Here is a 21,833-nt window from a genome sequence, read left to right on the forward strand (position 1 = left end):
TTAAATCACAACACAACTTTTAATATACAGTAAACAAGTACAAAACGGTGAGAGTTCTAGAACAGAGAATTGTGGGTTTGGTTGCCTTGGAGAGGGGAAAATATTCACGAGTTTTAAGTGCAGTACTGTACATCTCTGTGTTGTAGAAGGTCATTAGAATCACTGCAGACGTGGTTTTGTGGGCTACAGGCACTATCCCTTGGTGCATGAGGTTTCCTATTCAGGTAGTCCTTGACTTACAACCATCCATTTGATTACCCAAAGTTACAACAGGACTTGCAATCTCTCTTGGACAGCGGTGCATTCTCATTAGAGGTTCTCCAAGCAGGACAGTGTCTAGTCTGAGCCGCAGGTGCAAGATTTATACACTGGATAGGGTTTGTCTAGATGGCATCCATCATTTAATACAAGGGTCTTCAAACTTGGCAAATTGAAGACTTGTGGACTTCAACTCCCAGAATTCCTGAACTAACATGACTGGAGGAGAAAATCTGGGAGTTGAAGCCCACAAGTCTTAAAGCTGTCAAGTTTGAAGACCCCTGATTTAACGGTTTTAGAGAAGCTTTTGATGAAATGGGACACACCAGGACACATTGGTACGTGAGCGGTAACTTTCCCCCTTTGCTTTACACAAGTGTTTCTGAACTTCAGCTTCTTTAAGACGTGTGCACTTCAAGTCCCAGAATTCCCCAGCCAATGTGCTGGGAAGGGTGAATTCTGGGAGTTGAAGTCCACGGGTCTGAAAGTTGCAGAGGTTGGGAAACACTATTCTGTTGGAGCCAGATCCTTTAGTCTCTATACCTGCTTGTTACACCATCACTGCCTGACTATTTGACTTGATACCCATAGGATCACAGAGTACTATGCTACTGCAGCCTTGAGGTTGTGGATTCCAGTGTGTATAATAATAATAAGGATGAGGTATTCCTATAAATAGAAAGCTAGCACAGTAATAGTACTGTTAGTTTTGAATTTGCAGGTAGCTCTTTCTAGGGAGGAACATCTAAAACCATTTTTTCCACTGTTCAGTCCACCCTATAGCTTCAGTAATTTATCTGCTTATTGTGCTTCCATTGAGTCATCTATATTATGAGTAAAAGGAATTCAGAATTAGTTCACCCTGTTGTCACCATAGGAAAAGTTCTGAAATTCCAAGGAGAATTACACTTTATAAGAGCAAATGGAACTGTAGTTACTTTTTGCTTCTTTCTTTCTCCAAGAACTTCAATCTTTGCCAGTCTGGGCCAATTGAGCAATAATCCCCATGATTCCAAAAGAATAAACATTTTAACTAGCTAGCTGGGAATTATGGGCCTCTTAGGTCCACTCTTAGGTTAGAGTATAGGTGGTTAGAAAAAAAAACCCAGAAAATCTCCCTAAAATACTTAGGGACATACTGGTTTTAAATGGAGAAAGGTTCCTGGAATTCTTGCTATCCCCCCATACGTTTTAATAAATCTGGCTAAAGAAAACTCTGAACTATAATTTTTCAGGTTTTGGCAGCTCCCCAAAGCCTCCCAGTACTGCAACTTAAGTATTTTAATGGCTCACAGCAGCACCAAAATTGTGGACATTTGGGCTAGACAGGACTTCCACTTCTGAAAAGATTAAAAATGACTGTAATGCAATAGCTACAGTAATGTTTCTCAACCTGGGCAACTTGAAGATGAGTAAACATCAACTCCCAGAATTCCCCAGTCAGGATGCAAGATGTCAGCCAGAATGCTGGTGGGGGTGGGGAATGAGTGAGGGATTTGGGGAGTTGAAGTCCACACAACTTCAAGTTGCCAAGGTGGAGGAATCCTGGCCTAAAGTGAGAACTCATCCTTGCCGCTACTTCGTATACAAAGAAACACGCCACTCCTCCTTCCGTAATGTACATGGTGTAATACTAGATGGGGGTGTGGGGTGTGTGGAGGAATTAAGCAAGCTGAGGCAACTCATTTGTGTCTCCTATAATTCTGAGAGCCGGGCTATCTGCAAAATTCAGGCGAAGATGGCACAACATCTGGCTGGCAAAGTCTTCCAGTTTAAGTCCAGGAATGGATTAGAATGATCACAAAATGGTTTGGGTAGCGCAGAAGAACAGCGCCTGCTGGTGGCAGGGAGTGGTACTGCTCCCCTCGCCGCCTTTATGTACGATGGCCACGGAATACGTTCAAGATGATACTCCCTGTATTTCACTTTCTGCGTGCGGTGGACATTTGTATAATGAGATCTCCTGGTACAGAAGTTCAGGTATCTCCAGGACTTTCTGGAGGTTAGAAGAAAGAGCCCAAGTGGTTGGTAGCCTGCCTGGACACAGTGGGGTTCTGATAGAGATTTCCCCCTGTGGAATTCCAATACGGGGCAGGTGGGCCGAAAAACCCTGAGGATGAGGCAGGCATCTGCGTGCTGTGGCCCAGGCCGAAGCCAACCTTCTGCTGGTGGTAGGGGGGCAGGTAAGGCAGTTCCGTGTGGTGGTACTTGTAAAGGGTCGGCTCGCCGGGCTGCCCCTGCTGGGCTTGGTTGATGCCCTGGAAGTCAAACTTGTAGGCGTAGCGTTTGCCGTGCACCTTGGTCATGATGTTCTTGTCGTAGTAGTAGCGCAGCGCCCGGCTCAGCTTGTCATAGTTCATGTTGGGCTTGCTCTTGCGCTCGCCCCAACGTCGCGCCACTTCGTCGGGATCTGTCATCTTGAACTCGCCATTGGTCCCCTCCCAGGTAATGCAGCTGGCATTGTTGCTGTCCGAGAGCAACTCCAGGAGGAATTGCCACAGCTGGATCTGGCCGCTACCTGTCAGAGAGAGACAGAACAACTGTTTTGAGCATCAACCTCAACCTGGGATGACTGAGGCGCTCGCACTCCTCCAACCCACCTTCTGCGGGGCCAAGAGAGAACTTAGGGGGCTAGCTGGCAACTTTTCCAAGTAGACCAGACAGGAAACGCAACCAGATGAGCTCCTACTTTATTTTAAGTTCTACATGAACAAAAATCTTGCAGGTCTGAAAGTGGAATTCTCCCACCATCTTATCGGTGTGTGACGTCTCCCATTCCATTCCTTTTCCAGGCCGAGAGAAGACATTCTTTCTCCGGTCTGACTACTGGATGCTAAACGTTGCACCCCATCTCCCCCCAGGACAAAAGATGGATGGCTCACCTGGGTTTGCCAAGCGGCTGCTAGTGGGCCCAAGGACTTGGTATGGATCTACTGGGAAGAAGAAGGAAATAAGAGGAGCTAGAGTTGGATGCAATTGAGTGAATTGGGTGCATTGGGAGGATTTCCTTCCCCATCTCTTCCCCATATTTGGAAGAGCTCACAAATTCTCCTAGCCCTGTCCTAGTTGCTATGATAGGCCCCTGGTTCAGGCTACAATCCAGCAGACAAGTTGCAGCCGACAGAACTGAAATCTTACGTGGCTCTACTTTCTGGCTTGTCAAACTTGCTTTCTGGGAGCAGGGAGTACAGATAATTAGCTAACCCTTTCCCCTCTCCAGATGAAATGGTACAGGCCAAACATATGATTAACTCAAGAAATGAGTGCTTTATTCTCATTGCCACACTTCTGGGTTAGCGGCTAATTTCAAAGCAATTAATTTGCTCCCAAGATGGTGTGTTGGGGGGGAGACGCGACACAAACGGAAGCTGTTTTCCTGCATGGCAAGGCACACAAGAATTTGCCAAGCCTTATGCATTGTGCCCCTGGCAAAGGCAGAGCAATGCAGGCTGATGGGAATCACCAAAGAAAAACAGAAGATGGTGGAGGACAAGGGGCCAGAGGTATTGGCCTACCAGGTGCCATGCGTGTAGAATCCGGGATCCGGCTCACAGTTTGGATCTGCGGTGGGGAACCTTCAAAGTGGAAGATGAAAATAAGCAGAACTAAGTGGCGGCTCTGATGCCCTTCCTTTAATAAGGGATGTCCCCACTGCTTGGGTGGGAGCCAAGCAGGATCAGACCAAGAATCCCTTCAGTCTACCCACCTGGACATTATAGAGCAGGGGTCGCCAACCTTTTGGACCTCAGGGACCACCAAACTCATAATTTTAGATCCCAGGGACCACTAACCGGTTCTGTGGGTGTGGCCTAATTTGTGGGTGTGGCTTGATAGTCATGTGACTGGCTGGGCATGGCTTGTATGTAAATATAAATATTTATATAAATATTGATTTTTTTTATAAAAAAAGAGCAACTTTTACCCAAAATCAGGCAAAGCAGGCAGATTGAGTTGCTCACAGAATCACAGATTCATTCAGAAATCTATCTATCTGCCATTGGCTAGCTCGGTCTGTCACATAAAATTTGCTTACAAGCAAACTCATAAAATTAACTCACAACACACTATGCATGTAAATATTGATTTTTTTTAATTAAAAAAAGCAACTTTTACCCAAAATCAGGCAAAGCAGGCAGATTGAGTTGCCCACAGAATCATTCAGTGATCTATCTATCTGCCATCGGCTAGCTCAGTCTCTCAAATTTGCTTGTCGTGAGTCTGCACTGAATTTGCTTGCAAGCAAACCTTCAGTCCTAAGGGAGGTCGAGCTGAAGATCTCAAGACTAGCTAGAAAACAAGACATCCAACCATTTCCTGCTTCCTAGCTAATCTAAATCTCCCAAACAGATGATGGTCAGAAAAAGGAAAAATAGCAATTTAGCAGGCAAGTTTACTGGGTAAGGAGTGAGTGGGCGGGAAGGGTTCCCGCTGGTCATGTGGGTGGCACAGCCTTGTGTTTCTGCGCAGCCTGGATTAATTGCTTTGTGGGGGTGCTCTGGGGGTGAGATTTCTCTGCGGCCCACCAAAATTTTCTCACAGCCCACCAGTGGGCCATGACCCACCAATTGGTAACCACTGTTATAGAGGAACCAAAGAAATCCATGTGCTGGACATGAATGCATTAAGGTTATTGCATTCATGGTCCCCATTAACAAATGAGCACTGAGTGTTGAGATTGCAAATTCCAGTTCTGGAATGAAAGTAGAAGCTCAATGGTACAGCAATGCTTCACTCCAATTTCGGGGGGGGTGGATATGGTTATACAACCCACCAGTCCAGTTATTCACTCTTGACAACTTTAACGTGTGTTGGACATTGCTGCCTTGGGAATTCTGAGATTCGAAGACCACACATGTTAAAGTTGTCAAGCAGACAACAAACCAATCATATGACGGAGAGAGAGCGACTCGGATTTCCTGACAGGGTTCATACAATACCTTTAATTGGCTCAGTTAAAAGACCAGGGCGCTTACATTCACAGATGCGTACTACTTTGGATTAGTGTTAGTCTTAATTTGCTCATTTGTATCCCAGCATGCCACATAAACCAAGCCTGTTTCCTTCGATTATGGGTCAAAACATTCTGCAAATCAAGGCTGTAGCTTAATTCAGTAATCAGATCAAGTATGTTGTGTGATCACAGTTTATGTCATAGAAACAGCTGCTGAACCTAATGGCTACCTTGGCGGATTCTCTTTGAAAAACCATCTAAATTCAGTCTCTTGAAGAGCACTATGTGCACATTAGACAACTCCAGAATTTAGACTGATTTTATTTTACTTTCTGCAATATACCCTGATATGCACAGTACAATGATTAGGTCCACACAAGCTACCTAACTCTACTGTGGCCCAATCTACCAGCTGGTGTCAACCCAGACACATACAGGCTCATACAAGCCAAGCCTTGATCTGGTTCATGGAACAAACAATAGTTGACTGAGTTTGCATAACAAAATCCTGGAACGTGGCTTGCAAATCATGGTAGTCAGTTTGGCACATTAGCAATAGCACCGCAAAAGCACCTAGACATATATACTTCACAGTGCTTCACGGTGCTTCACAGCCCTCTCTAAACAGTTTACAGAGTCAGCTGATTGCCCCCAACAATTTGGGTCCTTGTTTTACCGACCTTCGGAAGGATGGAAGGCTAAGTCAACCTCGAGCCTGGTGAGGCTCGAGCTGCCAAATTGCAGGCAGCCGGCAGTCTATAAAAGCAGCCCGCAGCACTGCATTCTAACCACTGCTCTTTACCCTAAACCAAACTTAAATAAATCACAGGATGATATAATTCAAGGTGTATGAGTGAAATTTGGAGCTGTACCTTTGGGAGTGGTGTTTACTGTGCTGCTGCCCCAGTTGCTTCTTCGGATTTCATCATATGTAGATTCTACATCAAATGAAGAGCGAAGATGACATATTAGGCAAAACAAACCAAAAACCAAAAAAAAACAACAACCCCCATTTAGATCAGTGTTTCTCAACTTTGGCGACTTTAAGAGGGGTGGACTTCCAACTCCCAGAATTTCCCAGCTGAGCTGCAGAGTTGGAGAAATGCTGATTTGGATGGAGAAGAGGGGCGCCACAAGGCCTGATTGTCATCGTGATTGTAAAACGGATCATTGTATGACCACACCTGATTTTACAACCCTTTGTGCAGTGGTGGTTAGGTGAACCCACTGTTCCCCATGGGGCATATTTTTTTTTTTTTTGCTGCAAACCAAAAGTAATAAAATGAGTGAAAAACTCCAGAGTCAGTGGTTACTAAGAAAGCAAGCCATTGTTACCAAGTTTAGCCTCACTTCCTCTTCTCACCATTCGGCCCTTTGAAATGAGTCTGTAGGTTTTTGTTATGAACTCACCAGTTTTGACTTGGACCCTTGGTGGAGGCGGAGGAGGCTGCTGGGTGATAACCGGTGGAGATGGATAAGAGAAAGTGGGACTGCCTAGAAGAAGGAAGGAAAGAAAACAAGAAGGAATGATGAGAAAAGGAAAAAACTCCGTTTTGTTTCAATGAAAAACAAATACAAAACCCCATTGCCGAAAGTTCCAGCAACAGAGTAAATGACTAATTCTGCATGCACGGTTTTAAAAAAATAAGGATAAATCAGGATTATGGAGGGCCAGCAGCGTTTTGCTTGCAGAAGTAAACGGGTTTTATGATGGGATTCAAACTGAGCCAGTTTGGTGTAGCACCAGGCAACGGTGAGTTCTAGTCCCACTGCATTGAAAGCAGATGAGTGACTTTGGGCCAATCACCAGGCGACGGTGAGTTCTAGTCCCACCTCTGCATTGAAAGCGGTTGAGTGACTTTGGGCCAATCACCAGGCGACGGTGAGTTCTAGTCCCACCTCTGCATTGAAAGCGGTTGAGTGACTTTGGGCCAATCACCAGGCGACGGTGAGTTCTAGTCCCACCTCTGCATTGAAAGCAGATGAGTGACTTTGGGCCAATCACCAGGCGACGGTGAGTTCTAGTCCCACCTCTGCATTGAAAGCGGTTGAGTGACTTTGGGCCAATCACCAGGCGATGGTGAGTTCTAGTCCCACCTCTGCATTGAAAGCCAGCTGGGGGACTTTGGGCTAATAACTCTCACACATTCTGCCTGTGCCACCTCACAAAATTGTTGTGGGGAAAATAGGAGAAAAGAGTATTAGGTGTGCTCAACACTTTATTTATATAGTAATAAAGGCACGGGATAAAAACAAACCTAATAAATACATTCTCCCCATTTCGGGATTCAGATTTTCACCCTGCAGCAGAGACAACTCCCCTTTTTAAAGAAACTTGGCATCACATCCCCGGTCCCCCCGACTTCCATGACCTTGTTCATGGTCTTACTTTGGCGCAGGTAGGTGAGGTGAGACAGCAAGATTTCGGTGTTGTAGGGTGAAGTGAGGCGGAGGAACCCTTCTTTCCCGAGTTTGCAAAGTTCCTTTCCATCTATGTGCTGAAAGAGGCTGGTTTCGATGTCGGGAAGGCCATACTCCTTCACTGCCCAGTCCAGCCACTGACGGACGTGGTCGCAGCTCCAAACACCCGGGTCTGTTGAGGGAGAGAGGAGAGCTTGGAGTAAGAAGCGAAAGAGGTCCATGGCCAGAGGACCTAAAGCAGGCCTTGGAAGCTGCTAAGTTGGGGTGCAACAAGGAAGGCATGAAATCTGGTAGAACGAGGTGGAATCCTCAAATGGTGGTGGACCAACCTGCTGGAACAATGACCTTCTCCTCTCTGGATGAAGAAACGGGGGGACTACGTTGGTTGGGGTATCCGGTTGGGTAGGGCACTTGGGACGTGTCGACTGCCGCTTCCACTTTGTTCCTGCGGGTGGCACTGCATTCCACCGGTGATTGTCTGCTGGGGGTGGGAGAGAGGTAGGTATATAGGAGAAGGGGGTAGCAGTCTTCCCTCAAGGCGGGCAAGGTGAGCATCTGAGGAGCATCTGCCAAGGCTCCATAGATGATGTGAAGCCAATGAGGGGTTCCCTTGTAAATCTCTTTTCATCCTATGGACAAATGTTTCTCAACTTTGGCAACTTTAAGATATGTGGACAACGACTCCTAGAATTCTCGGTGTTGAAGGCCAGAAGTTGCCAAGGTTAAAAAACATTGCTGTAGAACTACTCCTCTAAGTCTCATCCTTTAGCAGGAGATGCATTTAGGAGCACAGTCTTCTAGATCATTCTAAATCAATCAAGTGTCAGGGTTCCCACGATTGCCCTAATTAAATCATGAGCCTCGAGCCAATCTTTGAAAGAATTCCAAAGACTTATTAGGAACAACATGTCCGACACTAACCCATATGGAGCCAACTCCGAGACACGTAATTTACTATCACCTATGACCCTGTTTCCCCCCACCCCCCTGGGTGTGCCATATATCAGATTCTCCAACTAAACATGCAGAAGATCCAGTAGCCTAGGCTACAATCTCCACAAGATAAGCTTGGAATTGCTTCTGGCCTTCATCTGCCACATTGCTCCCTCAGGCCTTCCTCCCCGCCTTTACGAGTTGACACTAAGCCTGCCAACCTGTTTGCCCGTCAGCTTCCCTGGGCTGCCCCTCTTGTCCAGTCCAAAAGCCAGTGTGGTGTGATGGGGAAGGTGCTGGACTAGAACCTGGGAGGCTGAGAGTCTGTCTTCTCTCTTAGGCATGGAAACCGGTTGAGTGTCTTTGGGCCAATAACTCAAGAGAGTGGCTTTCGTGAAGAAAACAGAAAGTGATTATGGATGCCAATGTGAGTTTTACAAAATAAAGGCAGGATATACTTCCAATGCAATGTTTTCCCAACCTCAGCAACTTAAAGCTTTTGTGGATTTTCAACTCCCAGAATTCCCCAGCAGCCATAATGGGATGGGCTGAAAGGCTGCATGGCTGACTGGGGAGTTCTGGGAATGGAAGTCGACACAACTTCAAAGTTCAATGAAACAAACCAATCCAAAATCTGGACTTCTGCTCTCCAAGGCTGCTAACCTGCTGGAGCAATTGACTTGTTCGTTCTCCTGTTTCACCATATGGCCTCGGCTATTGACCTGGGCTGACCACGAGGCGTCTTCCAATGTTGGCTCTTCCTTGCTCCCATAATCGTCCACTGGAGACACCTCAGTCTTCAAGAGGTGTGAGGAGGCAAAGGATGGGTCGAAGATGGACTGGTCCTCACTTACAACTGACAGCGCCTCCTGCAGGAGAAGGTAGGGAAGTAACGGGGAAAGACCAGAGCAATGATTAAGAAAAAAAATCAGAGGAGATCTATCCCATTGGAATGAAGCGAAATCAAGTCCAATTCCTGATTGAAAGACCCTAAACTTAATAATAAAAAAAATCTAATAGTCGCATAACGTGCCAAATCCGAATTAGCAGTATTGTTGTCGCATTGATCAACCAATGGAACAGCTTGCCTTTGGAAGTTGTGGGAGCGCCATCACTTGAGACCTTCAAGAAGAGATCGGACTGCCATTTGTCAGAAATGGTGTAGGGTCTCCTACTTGGGCAGGGGGTTGGACTAGATGACCTACGAGGTCCCTTCCAACTCTGATTATCTGTTATCTGACAGCATTGCTCGTTTGTCGCCCTTCCTACAACCTACCAAACTGCAAGCAACCCAGTCCCTGTGTGAACCTTGCAGGCTCTTGAATGAAGGGTCTGAATTCAGGATTAAGTTTTAACTTCCTGGAGGCCTGAATGGAAATCATTCTTTCCATGCAGGAAATCCATACCCAGTTATTCATTTCCTGCCCTGTTCACATAAATGGGAATCAAGAACCGGAGTCCATTGCTTGCAAATTACTGAAAAACTTATCGGCGGATCAAAGCCGACCTACAGATTCCTAGACTGGGTGGACAAAAAAAAACAAAAAACCACTCTTGATTGATCCCAACAAAGAACATCCTTAGAGCAGACAGCTGAGTTAGGAGCTGCCTGCTGTCAATTTCCATTGGAGTTTCTCCACCTTAGCAATTTTAAGGGCTCTCTGGACTTCAATTCCCAGAATTCCCCAGCTATTGTGGAGGGGATGGTGAGATCAAAGCTCTGCTTTTTTTTTTAATGCAATGCACCTAGAAAAACAGACAGAACGTCAGTTGCACTGTTATGAGTTTGGTCACCTTCTTCGGTGGTCTGCCATCTTAACTTTTCTGACCACACCCGGCCTCCAAGGCTGTTATAAGAATGAAACGGAAGGAGCCTTTTACTTGCAAGAAAGCTACCTGTGACTGGTTCGGTACCTGGGTTTCTCTAGTTCAAAACATCTATTCAAACAGCAGGGAACAAATCCAGCAGCGAAACAGACAGGTAAGATATATGCAGAGAAATAACTGAACAGCCTTGATAGAAGGAAGAAGACCCAGAGTCGCCCTAAAGCAACTTTAAAAGAATTTAACCAGAGACTCTTAACAATGAGAGACTCCCTCTTGGGAGATTGTTCTCTAGAAATGTTATTTTTGTCAATCATTTAGAAATTGCCGAAGATATTGCATATTTCCCCCTTTTTAATTTTTTTCTTAAATTTATTGATTGATTTTCTATTAAATACATCTCTTAGTGCTTAATAAACACCGTGTTGTCTGGGTATTTAATGTGCTTAACAATACAAATTTACATTCTTAATCTTTTTTCCCCCAACCATTGGTAAAATAGATTCCATGTTTGATAATATTCTACATCTTCTTTCTGTTTCCTTTTCAATGTCAATCTATCCATTTCTGCACAATCTAATGTCTAATAGTTCCTGACTATCTCTTCATCTCATGGTATACCTTTATTTTTCCAGCATTGTGCAAATATAATCCTCGCTGCACCCTTTCCTCCTTATTTTAGAGTGGAAGGATGCTGGTGGTAGAAGCGGGGAGACTTACAGGGGTGGGGCTACTGGGGGTTCGCAGGGCTTCAGGAGAGCCCCTAGCTAAGATTCTGAACAGTTTGGAGAACCCTCAAATCCCACTCCTGGCTGGCCCCGCCCACCCCTCCCAGGAGTCCCCATGCAGACAGTTTTGGATACAGGTAAGTGCACGGCGCACATGGTGGCTCAGGGAAGGCGAAAAACGGGCCTCCCAGAAGTTTGGGAAGGCTGGAAATGGGCCCGTTTCCAGCTTCCATAGAGCCTCCGGAGCCCAGGGAGGCCATTTTCACCATCCGGAGGCTCGAGGAAAGCCTCCGGAGCCCGGGGAGGGCAACCCCCCTCGCCGTAGTGCAGGAGGCCGACTAGACCACACCCACCATGGCCCCGCCCACCCAAGAACCAGGCAGAGAACCCTTTGCTAATATTTTTGAAGCCCACCCCTGGGGGAGAGGATGTATTTCTTAGATCCATAGTGAAGGCAGTGAACTCTGGAATGAGTTCTTGGCTCTCTGGTTATCTTGCAAATTCTGAAGATGAGTATAGATAGTCCTCGGCTTATGGCCACAACGAGAGCCTACGTTATGCTCCCTACCTCTAAACAGGCCAGGCCTTAAAGGGAACACAGGCCTGAATGTGGAAACCTGGGGAATGGGTGACTGTGATGAAGGAGAGAGAAATTGCACGAATGGGATATAGCTAGTCCACAACTTATAACCACAGCTGGGACTGGAACGCTGTTGCTAAGCAATGTGGTTGCTAAGTGAGTTGCACCTGATTTTAGGCGTTTTGCCTCAGTCATTAAGGGAATCACACAGTTGTTAGGCAAATCCATCTTCCTTCTTTGCCTATGGGAAGCTCCCTGGGAAGGTGGCGGGTGGAGACCATGGGACCATGGGACCCAGCGCCCAAAATCTGATCACATGACAGTGGGGATGTTGCAGTGCTTGGAAGAACTCAATGAATTTCACTAGCATCATTGTAATTTTGACCAATCAATAAACAAATGGTTATAACTCAAGGACTGCCCATGGCCTAAAGCTCCCTAATTTCTTTTATTTCTTTTCCTCTCCTACACTTTTATCTTTCTTTTTGATCTTTCTTTTTTCTTACTTTATGTTACATAGCTGATGTTTCCCAGGGCCATGCGATGTGATTTTTTTTTTTTCACCTCTCTTGCCTTGTCTGCTGCTGGGATTCCTGGGCAGTGACACAACTTTGGCACAGGAAATAGCAGGGAGGTGGCAGCTATACAGCTCAGTTGAGGAGAGAGAGGGAGAGAGACTAGGGAGGGAGGGAGAAAGAGAAAGAGCGAGCAAGAAAGAAAGAAAAAGAAAGAAAAAAGACTAGGGAGGAAGGTAGAAAGAGAAAGTGAGAAAAAAGAAAGAAAAAGACTAGGGGGGAGGAAGATAGAAAGAAAGAAAAAGAAAGAAAGAAAGAAAGAAAGAAAGAAAGAAAGAAAGAAAGAAAGAGAAAGAAAGAAAGAAAGAAAGAAAGAAAGAAAGAAAGAAAGAAAGAAAGAAAGAAAAGAAAGAAAGAAAGAAAGAAAGAAAGAAAGAAAGAAAGAAAGAAAGAAAGAAAGGAGGGAGGGCAGGAGAGAGGAAAGAAAGAAAGAAAAGAAAGAAAGAAAGAAAGAAAGAAAGAAAGAAAGAAAGAAAGAAAGAAAGAAAGAAAAAGAGGGAGGGAGGGAGGGAGGGGGAGGGAGAAGAAAAGAAAGAAAGAAAGAAAGAAAGAAAGAAAGAAAGAAAGAAAGAAAGAAAGAAAGAAAGAAAGAAAGAAAAAAGGGGGAAAAAAGAAAAAAAGATTCTACCAGGTGCTGGCAGTATAAAAGAATATATTCAATTGCTCTGATAAAAGATTGCAAAGTTAGTGTATTTGACAGGGGAAGAACTGAAGCAAAATATGACACTCTCCTTGGAGATGGTAGATATACAGCTGTCAGCCACCAGTGGCCTGCCTGAAACATGGCGAGATTCCCCCTGCCAGTCCTTGAAATAAAACGGGCAATAGCAAGAAAATTCAATTCTGTACTTCAAAGAACAGTTCAACGTGCAGGAGCTCCGTTCACTTCTGCCTCCATCTTTCTGACCTGTAGTCAAAATGAAGGTACAATAATCCGCCAGACGAAAAGAATTGCTCAGCCCTCGCTGATAAGGCCAACTCTTTCTTGGTTTAAATAAAACCACAGAACTGGGAGGTGGCCCTGCTTGAAGGCGGAGGCCGCAATCACTGAACACTGAACTTAATTTGGTTGCCAAGTTAATTCACTTTCTGCGTGTGCACAAAACAGCTATTCCTAAACAAAATCCTGCAAGGCTGGATTTGCACAACACCCGGAGCTGCAAACTGATGAATGGAAAGGAAGGTGTAACCGAGATTTACATCATGCACACATGGAGTTGTGAAGTTTGTAGCTAATCTGGGTAAAGGTTTTGTGACCAGAAAGCTAGCAGCTCTGCCTTTGAGATCTTTACATAAAGAATAATTTTTAAGACTCTAAGACAGAGGTCTCCAAACTTGGCAACTTTAAGACTTGCGGACCTTCAGAAGTCCAGAATTCTGGAAGAGTTGAAGTCCACAAGTCTTAAAGTTGCTAAGTTTGGGGACCCCTGCTGTAAGATTTAGGAGAGTTACAAGCAAATTTACCGTTTAAGATGATGGTTTACATTGTTTGGATCATTACATGGGTAGGCCTCCCGTGAGGCCTTACCCTTCAAAAATTTTAGCAACCAGTTCGCTGCCTGGTGGCTGGGTGGGCGTGGCCATGGTGGGCGTGGCCTCGTCAACCTCCTGCACCATGATGTGGGGGGCGTTTTTGCCCTCCCCAGGCTCCGGAGGCTTCCCTTGAGCCTCCGGGAGAGCGAAAACGGCCTCCCGGGGCTCAGGAGTACCCCTGGAGGCTGGAAATGGCCCTGTTTCCGGCCTTCCGTATCCTCCGGGGGGGGGGGCGTTTTCACCCTCCCTGGGCCTCCTTGCAGGCCCTGCACTTACTTAGGATCTAAAATGGGCCACGTGGAGACGCCTGGGAGGGAAGAGGTGAGGCGTGGTGGGCAGGGCCAGCCAGGGGTGGATTTGCTGGTTTACTGAACCACCCATAAAAAAATGATAAAATTAGCTACATGTTCGCCTGAACTGGGCAAACCAGTAGCAGCCCACCCCCACCCAGCACTATTTGGCTAACAAAAGACATCTGCATCTGCTTGCTTTGTGGGGGAGGAGGGGAGAAGGAAAAAACACTCTGCCTATGCTCAGAGTTGCCTTTGTTTGAAACCTCTTAGATTCCCCCAAGGCAGCCTCCAGGGACCTGCGCAACAAATGTTCGCTCCAATGTGTGTCTTTGTGGAGAGTCTGAGTTCGCCCCCCCACCCCCACTCCCACCTCCAAATTTGAGTGCTGCAATACAAACTCTGTCAAGAACTAAAAGCAGAAGTTGGCAGGGTGCTGAACAGACAATTCTGCAAGCAGTCTTGATAGGAGATGCTATCGTCAGATGCAAAAGAGCAAGGGGGGTCAGCGGGAAGGAACTGTGCTTAATCTTAGAAGGCCTGTTTTGCACCCTATAGTCTCCTCCATTCTTCAACCGGTCAAGGAAAGCCCTCCGGGCCTAAAACCACGATTTTCAAACTTGGCCATTTTAAGATGAGTAGTTTTCAACTCCCAGAGTTCCCCAGTCAGCCAATGAAATCCGTACATCTTGAAGTAGTCTTCCACTGACCTGAAAGATTCAATTACTCGTCCAAGAGATAAATCTGGTTGTTCTGGTGATCTCTGGTTTATTCCAAAGCAGAAGAAGGGGTTTTACAAGACCAATGACCCAGTGAAGAATGTCGAGGGTAGTCTACGCCATCATGGATGCCTTCCAGATCTCAGCTCCCAGAGTTCCTCAGAATTCTGGGAATCATGGCCAGAAAACACCCATGTTGGAAGAGGCTAGCCTAGAAGGAAGAATTGCTATTTTTTAAATGGCTGACATTGCACACCATATTAAATTGGAATGGGAATGGCTTGGTTTGGGGTTAGACTAGTGTTTCTCAATGTTGGCAATTTTAAGAAGTGTGGACTTCAACTGCCAGAATTCCCCAGCCAGTATGCTGCATAATATAGCAAGCTGAGGAATTCTGGTACTTGAAGCCCGTATGCCTTAAAATTGCCAATGTTGAGAAACACTTGCTTACACTGTTGTACATGACTATAATTTCTTAGCCTGGCTTAGTATGATGTATGAATTCACTGCATATGTATGAAGCATGGAGGTACAAAGTCTGGGATGCAATGGTCCAAGCGGCCGCTAGATGGCAGCAAACGGTTTCCCCCATCTCTCTTTGCTGCCACCTATGTCTTTTTTGCAGTATTGCAGCCTGGATTTGGAAAGACACAAGCCCCAGGCAATTCTACTGTAATACTCCAAAATCCTAGGCTCAGACCTTTTGAAATTCTAAGACTGGGTTTTCATCTTATGGTAAACATGCATTTTTAGACTCAGGAATCCGATTATAGTAAACACCAACAAACTAGGACAGAGCATATTGAGAGAATCAACCAAGTAACAGCCTAACCATGATTCTATAGGAAACATAGGAATTAATTGGTAACTCTAGGGGGAATTTTCAAAAAAATTCAAACAGTCCCCCACCTGTTCCTGTTGTCTATAAAACATTAGATAAATAGAGATTTATTGGACCCATGGATATGGCTGGTCATTTCATAGCAGTAGGTACACTGCCCTTGAACATGGAAGTTCCATTGCTCAGCACCCCCTTTTGATGCCTATTGCCTATGAAAAGCCTCAGGCTCCCTTTGCTGATAGAAAACCTTCTTTTCTGAATCAACCACCAGCTTTCCTAATGACCAAAGTGCACAATCACGCAAGGATGGAATTGCCTCACTGTTGCGCTGCGTTGCACAAAATGGTGGGTGTGGCCGAAGAGCTGCCAGTAATGCTGAACTGTGGGTAACACCCGATTCCAAAGCAAAACATGAGCACCTCGAAGGCTGAAAAAGGAGATGGGGAAGGAGAGAACAATAGGTTGGATTCCAGCCAGAGGACTATTCTGTCTAAAGCAGCTGGCAGAAAAATTATCTGAGAAAAGCCAGAGTAGAAGTTCTCTTAGTTTTCCCTTTTCAATCATTCTTCTCATGCAACTTGATTTTGGTGGCCATCTTGGTGTATCTGAGAGGAAGAGGCGAGGATGAGGCCCTCACCCTTCGTTCTCTGCCACAGTCTCTTTCCAAATTGGGGAGGGGGCTGAATCAGAGGTGGTATTCAGCAAGTTCTGACCAGTTCTGGAGAACCGATAGTGGAAATTCTGAGTAGTTTGGAGAACTGGCAAATACCACCTCTAACTGGCCCCGCCCTCATCTATTCCCTGCGTCCCATTGAGTCCCAGCTGATTGGTTGGGTCTTCTTTGGTTGCCCTGCACAGGAGAACAGAGCTGCAAAGCAGGTTAGTGGGATGGGAAGAGAATGGGGATTTTGCAGTATCCTTCCCCTGCCACACCCACCAAGCCACATCCACCAAGCCATGCCATGCCCACAGAACTGGTAGTAAAAAAATTTGAATCCCATCCCTGGGCTGAATCCTGCACTGGGTGGCAGGAAGAGAGAGTGGGTTCACATCAAGCTTTGAGATTACCTGGTTTGATTAGGGCTTAGCACAGGGATCTTTAAACTGTGATTCAGTATCTCCCAGAGGAAGGAGACAATGGGCCCGGGGGCCGATCTCACTGTTATATATGTATTAATTTATTTCATGGAATTTGTAGGCCTCCCCAGGCTGCCACGAGCAATATTTGATCAGCATTGCAGAGACAGAAACCAGCAGATTCCAAAGATGTCCACAGGATGTGGTAAATAATATCACAATGGCAGCTGTGGATCATTTATATGGTTGTGTCAGCCATTCGATATTTGGCTCACACTTGGCAGAACACCTCTAGCACCGTCAAACAGTTGTGGTACTGCAAAATTTGAGAATCCCTGTAAGAATTAAAACATGAACAATAAAACTGCCCAAAGACCTTTGGTTACAGTATTGGGAGATTTAAAAATTGTAATAAAACATGAATCTGTTGAAAATTATAATAAATAAGCAAAAATAAATCTGCATTAAGTTTTGTTTTCAATATTTATAGGTTTAAATGCCCAGTCAGGGAGTAGCAGCATTGGGTGTCCTCCAAATCAGTGAAAATGTTGGATCATGGCTGGGAGATTATCAGCAAAGATTGGTGGAAAATTGAAAAAGTAACACAGAAGAAGACAATGGGAAAACATTTCTGTATGGTAGCCAGGAAAACTGCATAGAGCTATGATCATTACCAGGACCTGAATTCTGCTTACAACATAGAATAATAGAATTGGAAGGGACCTTGGAGGTCTTCTAGTCCAACCCTCTGCTCAAGCAGGAGACCCGATACCATTTCAGACAAATGAGTTATCCGGTCTCTTTTTGAAAGCCTCCAATAATGGAGCGCCCACAACTTCTGAAGGCAAGCTATTCCACTGATTCCATTTGATTGCTCTATTACGAATTTTCTCCTTAGTTCTAGGTTGCTTCTCTCCTTGGTTAGTTCCATCCATTGTTTCTTATCTTGTCTTTTGGTGCTTTGGAAAATAGGTTGATCCCCTCGTCTTTGTAGGAGCCCCTCAAATATTGGGCCACCGCTATCATGTCTTAAAGGAACGTAAAAGGAAACTCTCACATTCCTATGTTTCCCACTTGGAAAGGGTAGAAAATCCAAGTTGGAAATTCTGCAGTGTAGCTGTAAAAGAGGATTCAGGGAAGTGCTTTTCTCTTAGAACAAAGAGCGAAGGAGATGTGTGAATGAATGAGACAATCTTTCCTCTGAAACCCCTGAGCTCTTCCTGTTCAGTTTATAAACCCAGACAATTGCTACACCTACTTAGCACCAGCCACCTTTTAAAATTCACAGTGCTCTCCGGTTCTTTCCTTACAGGCAGGTCTTTTGTGTAGAACAATATGTGTTAACCCATTCATTTGCCAAAATAACATTATATAAACTACTGTATCTGAGCTGTAGCTATCTCAGAAGCCCTTTGATGGAGCCACAGAGCTGGCATGAAGTCTTCTGTACTCCCATCTAGTGGTCCTTCAGGTTATTGCAGTCAAGAAATGGCGGCCTTATGTACAGATAGCCCTCAATTTATGACTGCAATGGGGACCAGCATTTCTGTTGTTAAGCATGGCAATTGTGAGTTGTCCCCCTTTTTATGAACATTTTTTTTAAACTTCGGTGATTAAACAAATCACTTGTTAAGTGAATTATATGATTATTAAGTGGATCCAGCTTCCTGCATTGGCTTTGTTGGAAGCTAGCAGGGAAGGTTGCAAATGGGGAGTACGTAGCACCAGGTTATAAGCGTGAGGACCAGCTGTAAACCGCGTTTTTCAGCCCTGTTGTCACTTCGAATTGTTAATTAAAAATGTTTGAAAGTCAAGAACTACCTATCAACTGGTTGCATTATTTAGTCTGCAATACAATTCTTCTGCCAAAACATCCAGTTTATGTTCTAAGTTCCTACTTGCCATTTAAGATATTAATTCCTCTTTCAATTCACTGATAAGGGTCACACTTCTGTAATTTCTGTAGGCAATGTTATCAGCCTGGTTAAGAATAAAGCTTCGATGTTCAAAAGCACCAATATCAGATGCGGAGATGTAAAACTGGATTTACGTTTTCAAGATGATTTTGACTTTCGCAAAATAGTCAGCTTTCAATCTGGGTTTTGTGATGTGTGCACATTTGTAAAAATCCCTGGAAATTGGACTGTCAAGACAGAATTGGTCAAAAAACCCAGTGTTGCAAATGTGAACCATGCTTAAATAATTCTGTAAATGTGCTTTCTTTTTAAATAAAGAGGCTCACTTCCAAGAAATTCATTGTTGTAATTTGTTGGTACTTTAAGAGAACAGGATGAAGTATTAATCTAGATAAGTTTGATTGAGGCCCCAATGTGATTGATTGAGGCTAATTTCATATGTTTAAAGATTGGCTCCAATCCTGTATGTAGGTGTTAGACAGTGGTGGGATTCAACTGGTTCCTACCACTTTGGCTGTTGAATTGCTGGGTGACCCCCCTCCCCTCCCTGCCCCTTCCAGGAGCCCCCATGTGCCCCATTTTGGCTCCTGGGTAAGTGCAGGGAGGTCCACTAGGCCCCATACGGGGCGCATGGGGGTGTGGGTGCCCCTCACAGTCCGTTTGGGGCCTAGTAAGCCTCCCAGGAGGTTGCAGGGAGGCCCACTAGGCCCAAAATGTGGCACAGGTGTGTGTGTGCCCCCCCCAGGATCCATTTTTGCTCCCAGGGGGGTGCAGGAGGCTGAGTGCTGCCTGTCACACACTTCTGGCCACACCCATCATGGCCACGCCCACCCATCCGGTCATTAGGGGCAGAGAACTGGTTGTCAAATTATTTGAATCCCACCACTGTGTTAAATCCATCGAGAATCGATTACCTTAATTGCATTTAAAATGACATACAACGCTTTATTATACTCAAGACACTTAAATTTTAAACAGCATCCATTATTAATTAGCAATAATTTGGGGGAAATTTAAAAGGAGAACATCAGACGGGAAGATACTAGGAAGTTATAATCCAAAATGCCTGTTTGGGACCCCATGTCTTATTCCAGAAGGTCTCGTTCCATACATTATATTCACCATTTTTCTGATTCCTAGCTAGGTAAGAATTAGGAGGATTTCACTTTACAACAAAAAGTCTTGTGGGAGCCTAAGGGATAACACATTTATTTGCGTACAAATTTTATTGACTGTATTTCATCAGAGATCGGGGATGCTATCCTGTGAGAGGAGAATATGGAACATTTTGATTATGAATGATAGTTGAATTTACATAACAAAGGTGGGTGGAAATTTCATGTAGGAAATAACAGGCAGGCCTTTATTAGCAGGGCTCATTCACAAAATATTTGTGATTTTGATACTGAAAGTTTTGCCTTCTGAACTGACAATGCAAAAGTAATAAAAATACATTACAGTTACTCCTCAGCTTGCCTTTGTTCAGCAATTTGTTTGTGTGGTACTGAAAAAGTGACTTACAACCATTCCTCACACTTATGACCATTGTAGCGTCCCCATGGTGATATGGTTGCTGCTTGGGCACTTAGCAATTGGCATGCATTTACAACGGTTGCAGTATTCTGAGGTCACGTGATCATTGTTTGCAACCTTCCCAGCGGCTTCCAATGAGAAAAGTCAATGGGGAAAGCCAAATTCACTTCAGGATCATTTGATCTATTTAATGACTGTATAGCAAATGTCTTAGAATGGACATGACGCATCCCTTAATGCTGGTTGCAAGTATAGTCGTACATCAAGTACTACCTGTACAGCAAAATATTGAAAAATTATTCATAGAAGGTAGGGTTTGGAATGAACCTTGAGATCATCTTTTCAGATGATCCCTTTTCCCTTTTCAGAGCAAAAATCCATTAATCCAGCATCCTCGGTGAATGGCCACCTAGCTCCATCCAGGGAAGGAATATTTTCCACCTCCATGCCCCATTGCTGAACCTCTCTTACTCTTGGGGAAGATTTCCTGATGTCTAGGCGAAATCTGTGCCTTCCAATATCCACCATTGTTTCTTATCTTGTATATTGGAACAACTCTGAACCAGATTGCTCTATCCTCTACCTTAGGCGTCTTCAAACTTGACAGCTTTAAGACTTGTGGACTTCAACTCCCAGAATTCTTCTTCCAGTCATGTTAGCTCAGGAATTCTGGGAGTTGAAGTCCACAAGTTTTAAACTTGCCAAGTTTGAAGACTCTTGCTCTACCTTAACTTTTCTCAGGTTCAAGATATCTGGACTTCAACTTCCAGAATTCCCCAGCCAGCATAGGTTGTTCAAGATGCTCCTCCAATCTCAATCATGGAAATCTGCCTGGTGACTTTGGGTTACTTCCTCTCTCTTAGCCTAGCTAGTTTTATTGATTAGCTCAGGGGTCTCCAACCTTGGCAACTTTAAGCCTGGTGGACTTCAACTCCCAGAATTCCCCAGCCAGTTTTGCTGGCTGGGGAATTCTGGGAGTTGAAATCCTCCAGGCTTAAAGTTGCTAAGGTTGGAGACCCTTGGTAGCTCATGGGCCATGTCAAAATGCAGAATTCCAAGCCCAAATTATTACTAAAATCTCTCCCAGCCTAACCCACCTCACAGATTTAATGTAGAGAATAAAAGGGGAAGAGAGAATTCTCTACACGTTGCCTTGTCTCTCTTTGTGAAAAGGAAAACTTTTGCTTAACCCCCGCACCCCCCTAGAATATTAGGTGAGTCTTGAATAAATGTATATACTTATCAAACTATTTTTTGCAGTAGCGACAATCTTGACAGTGTTGACCTTGTAAAATAGGATAGGAACTGTAGACCAACACACCAAGCAGTTGTATCAAAACTACACCACAGAGTTTTTATCAATTCAAGCATGGTAATTTAGGAACTGAAAACTGAGACAAATTAACCAAAGGAACTGAGACTTGTGACTGTACATTGTCCCACCTGGAATTATTTTAGACACACCACTTTTTTTAAACTGAAAAGCAGCAGAAGAGCAAAACACAAAAACCAAGGACAGAAGGAGGAAATTTAAACATCATCCCCCAAGAGATACAATTTCCAACCTTTTATAAATGAAGATAGTATGACGCTTTCTATAAACAAGAATATAATCTAGGCATGAAGTTTTTAAGTTTGCAGAAGTGCCCAAACA

The 21,833-nt window shown here is 44.6% G+C and overlaps 1 protein-coding gene across 11 annotated transcripts in view; it reads right to left on the bottom strand.

The window, feature by feature from the left end:
- The window catches only part of LOC113448184 (retroviral integration site protein Fli-1 homolog), a 27,945-nt gene continuing 6,112 nt past the window's right edge, over nucleotides 1–21,833 (bottom strand). For 3 of the 11 annotated variants that reach the window (XM_026718779.2, XM_087939954.1, XM_087939955.1), the window contains exons 2-9: nucleotides 9,227–9,432; nucleotides 7,960–8,111; nucleotides 7,599–7,802; nucleotides 6,620–6,703; nucleotides 6,082–6,147; nucleotides 3,774–3,833; nucleotides 3,141–3,191; nucleotides 1–2,776 (exon numbers count right to left, since the gene is read on the bottom strand). In XM_026718779.2, coding sequence (XP_026574564.1) covers nucleotides 2,262–2,776; nucleotides 3,141–3,191; nucleotides 3,774–3,833; nucleotides 6,082–6,147; nucleotides 6,620–6,703; nucleotides 7,599–7,802; nucleotides 7,960–8,111; nucleotides 9,227–9,432 — 1,338 coding nt within the window. In that variant the 3' untranslated portion in view covers nucleotides 1–2,261. The remainder of the gene's footprint in view (nucleotides 2,777–3,140; nucleotides 3,192–3,773; nucleotides 3,834–6,081; nucleotides 6,148–6,619; nucleotides 6,704–7,598; nucleotides 7,803–7,959; nucleotides 8,112–9,226; nucleotides 9,433–21,833) is intronic. The other 8 variants (XM_026718781.2, XM_087939956.1, XM_026718780.2 and 5 more) reach the window with 7 other exon arrangements.

The sequence above is a fragment of the Pseudonaja textilis genome, chromosome 10 (assembly GCF_049901715.1).
Source record: "Pseudonaja textilis isolate UNSWEBS1 chromosome 10, rPseTex1.2, whole genome shotgun sequence".
NCBI classification, from domain to species: domain Eukaryota; kingdom Metazoa; phylum Chordata; class Lepidosauria; order Squamata; family Elapidae; genus Pseudonaja; species Pseudonaja textilis.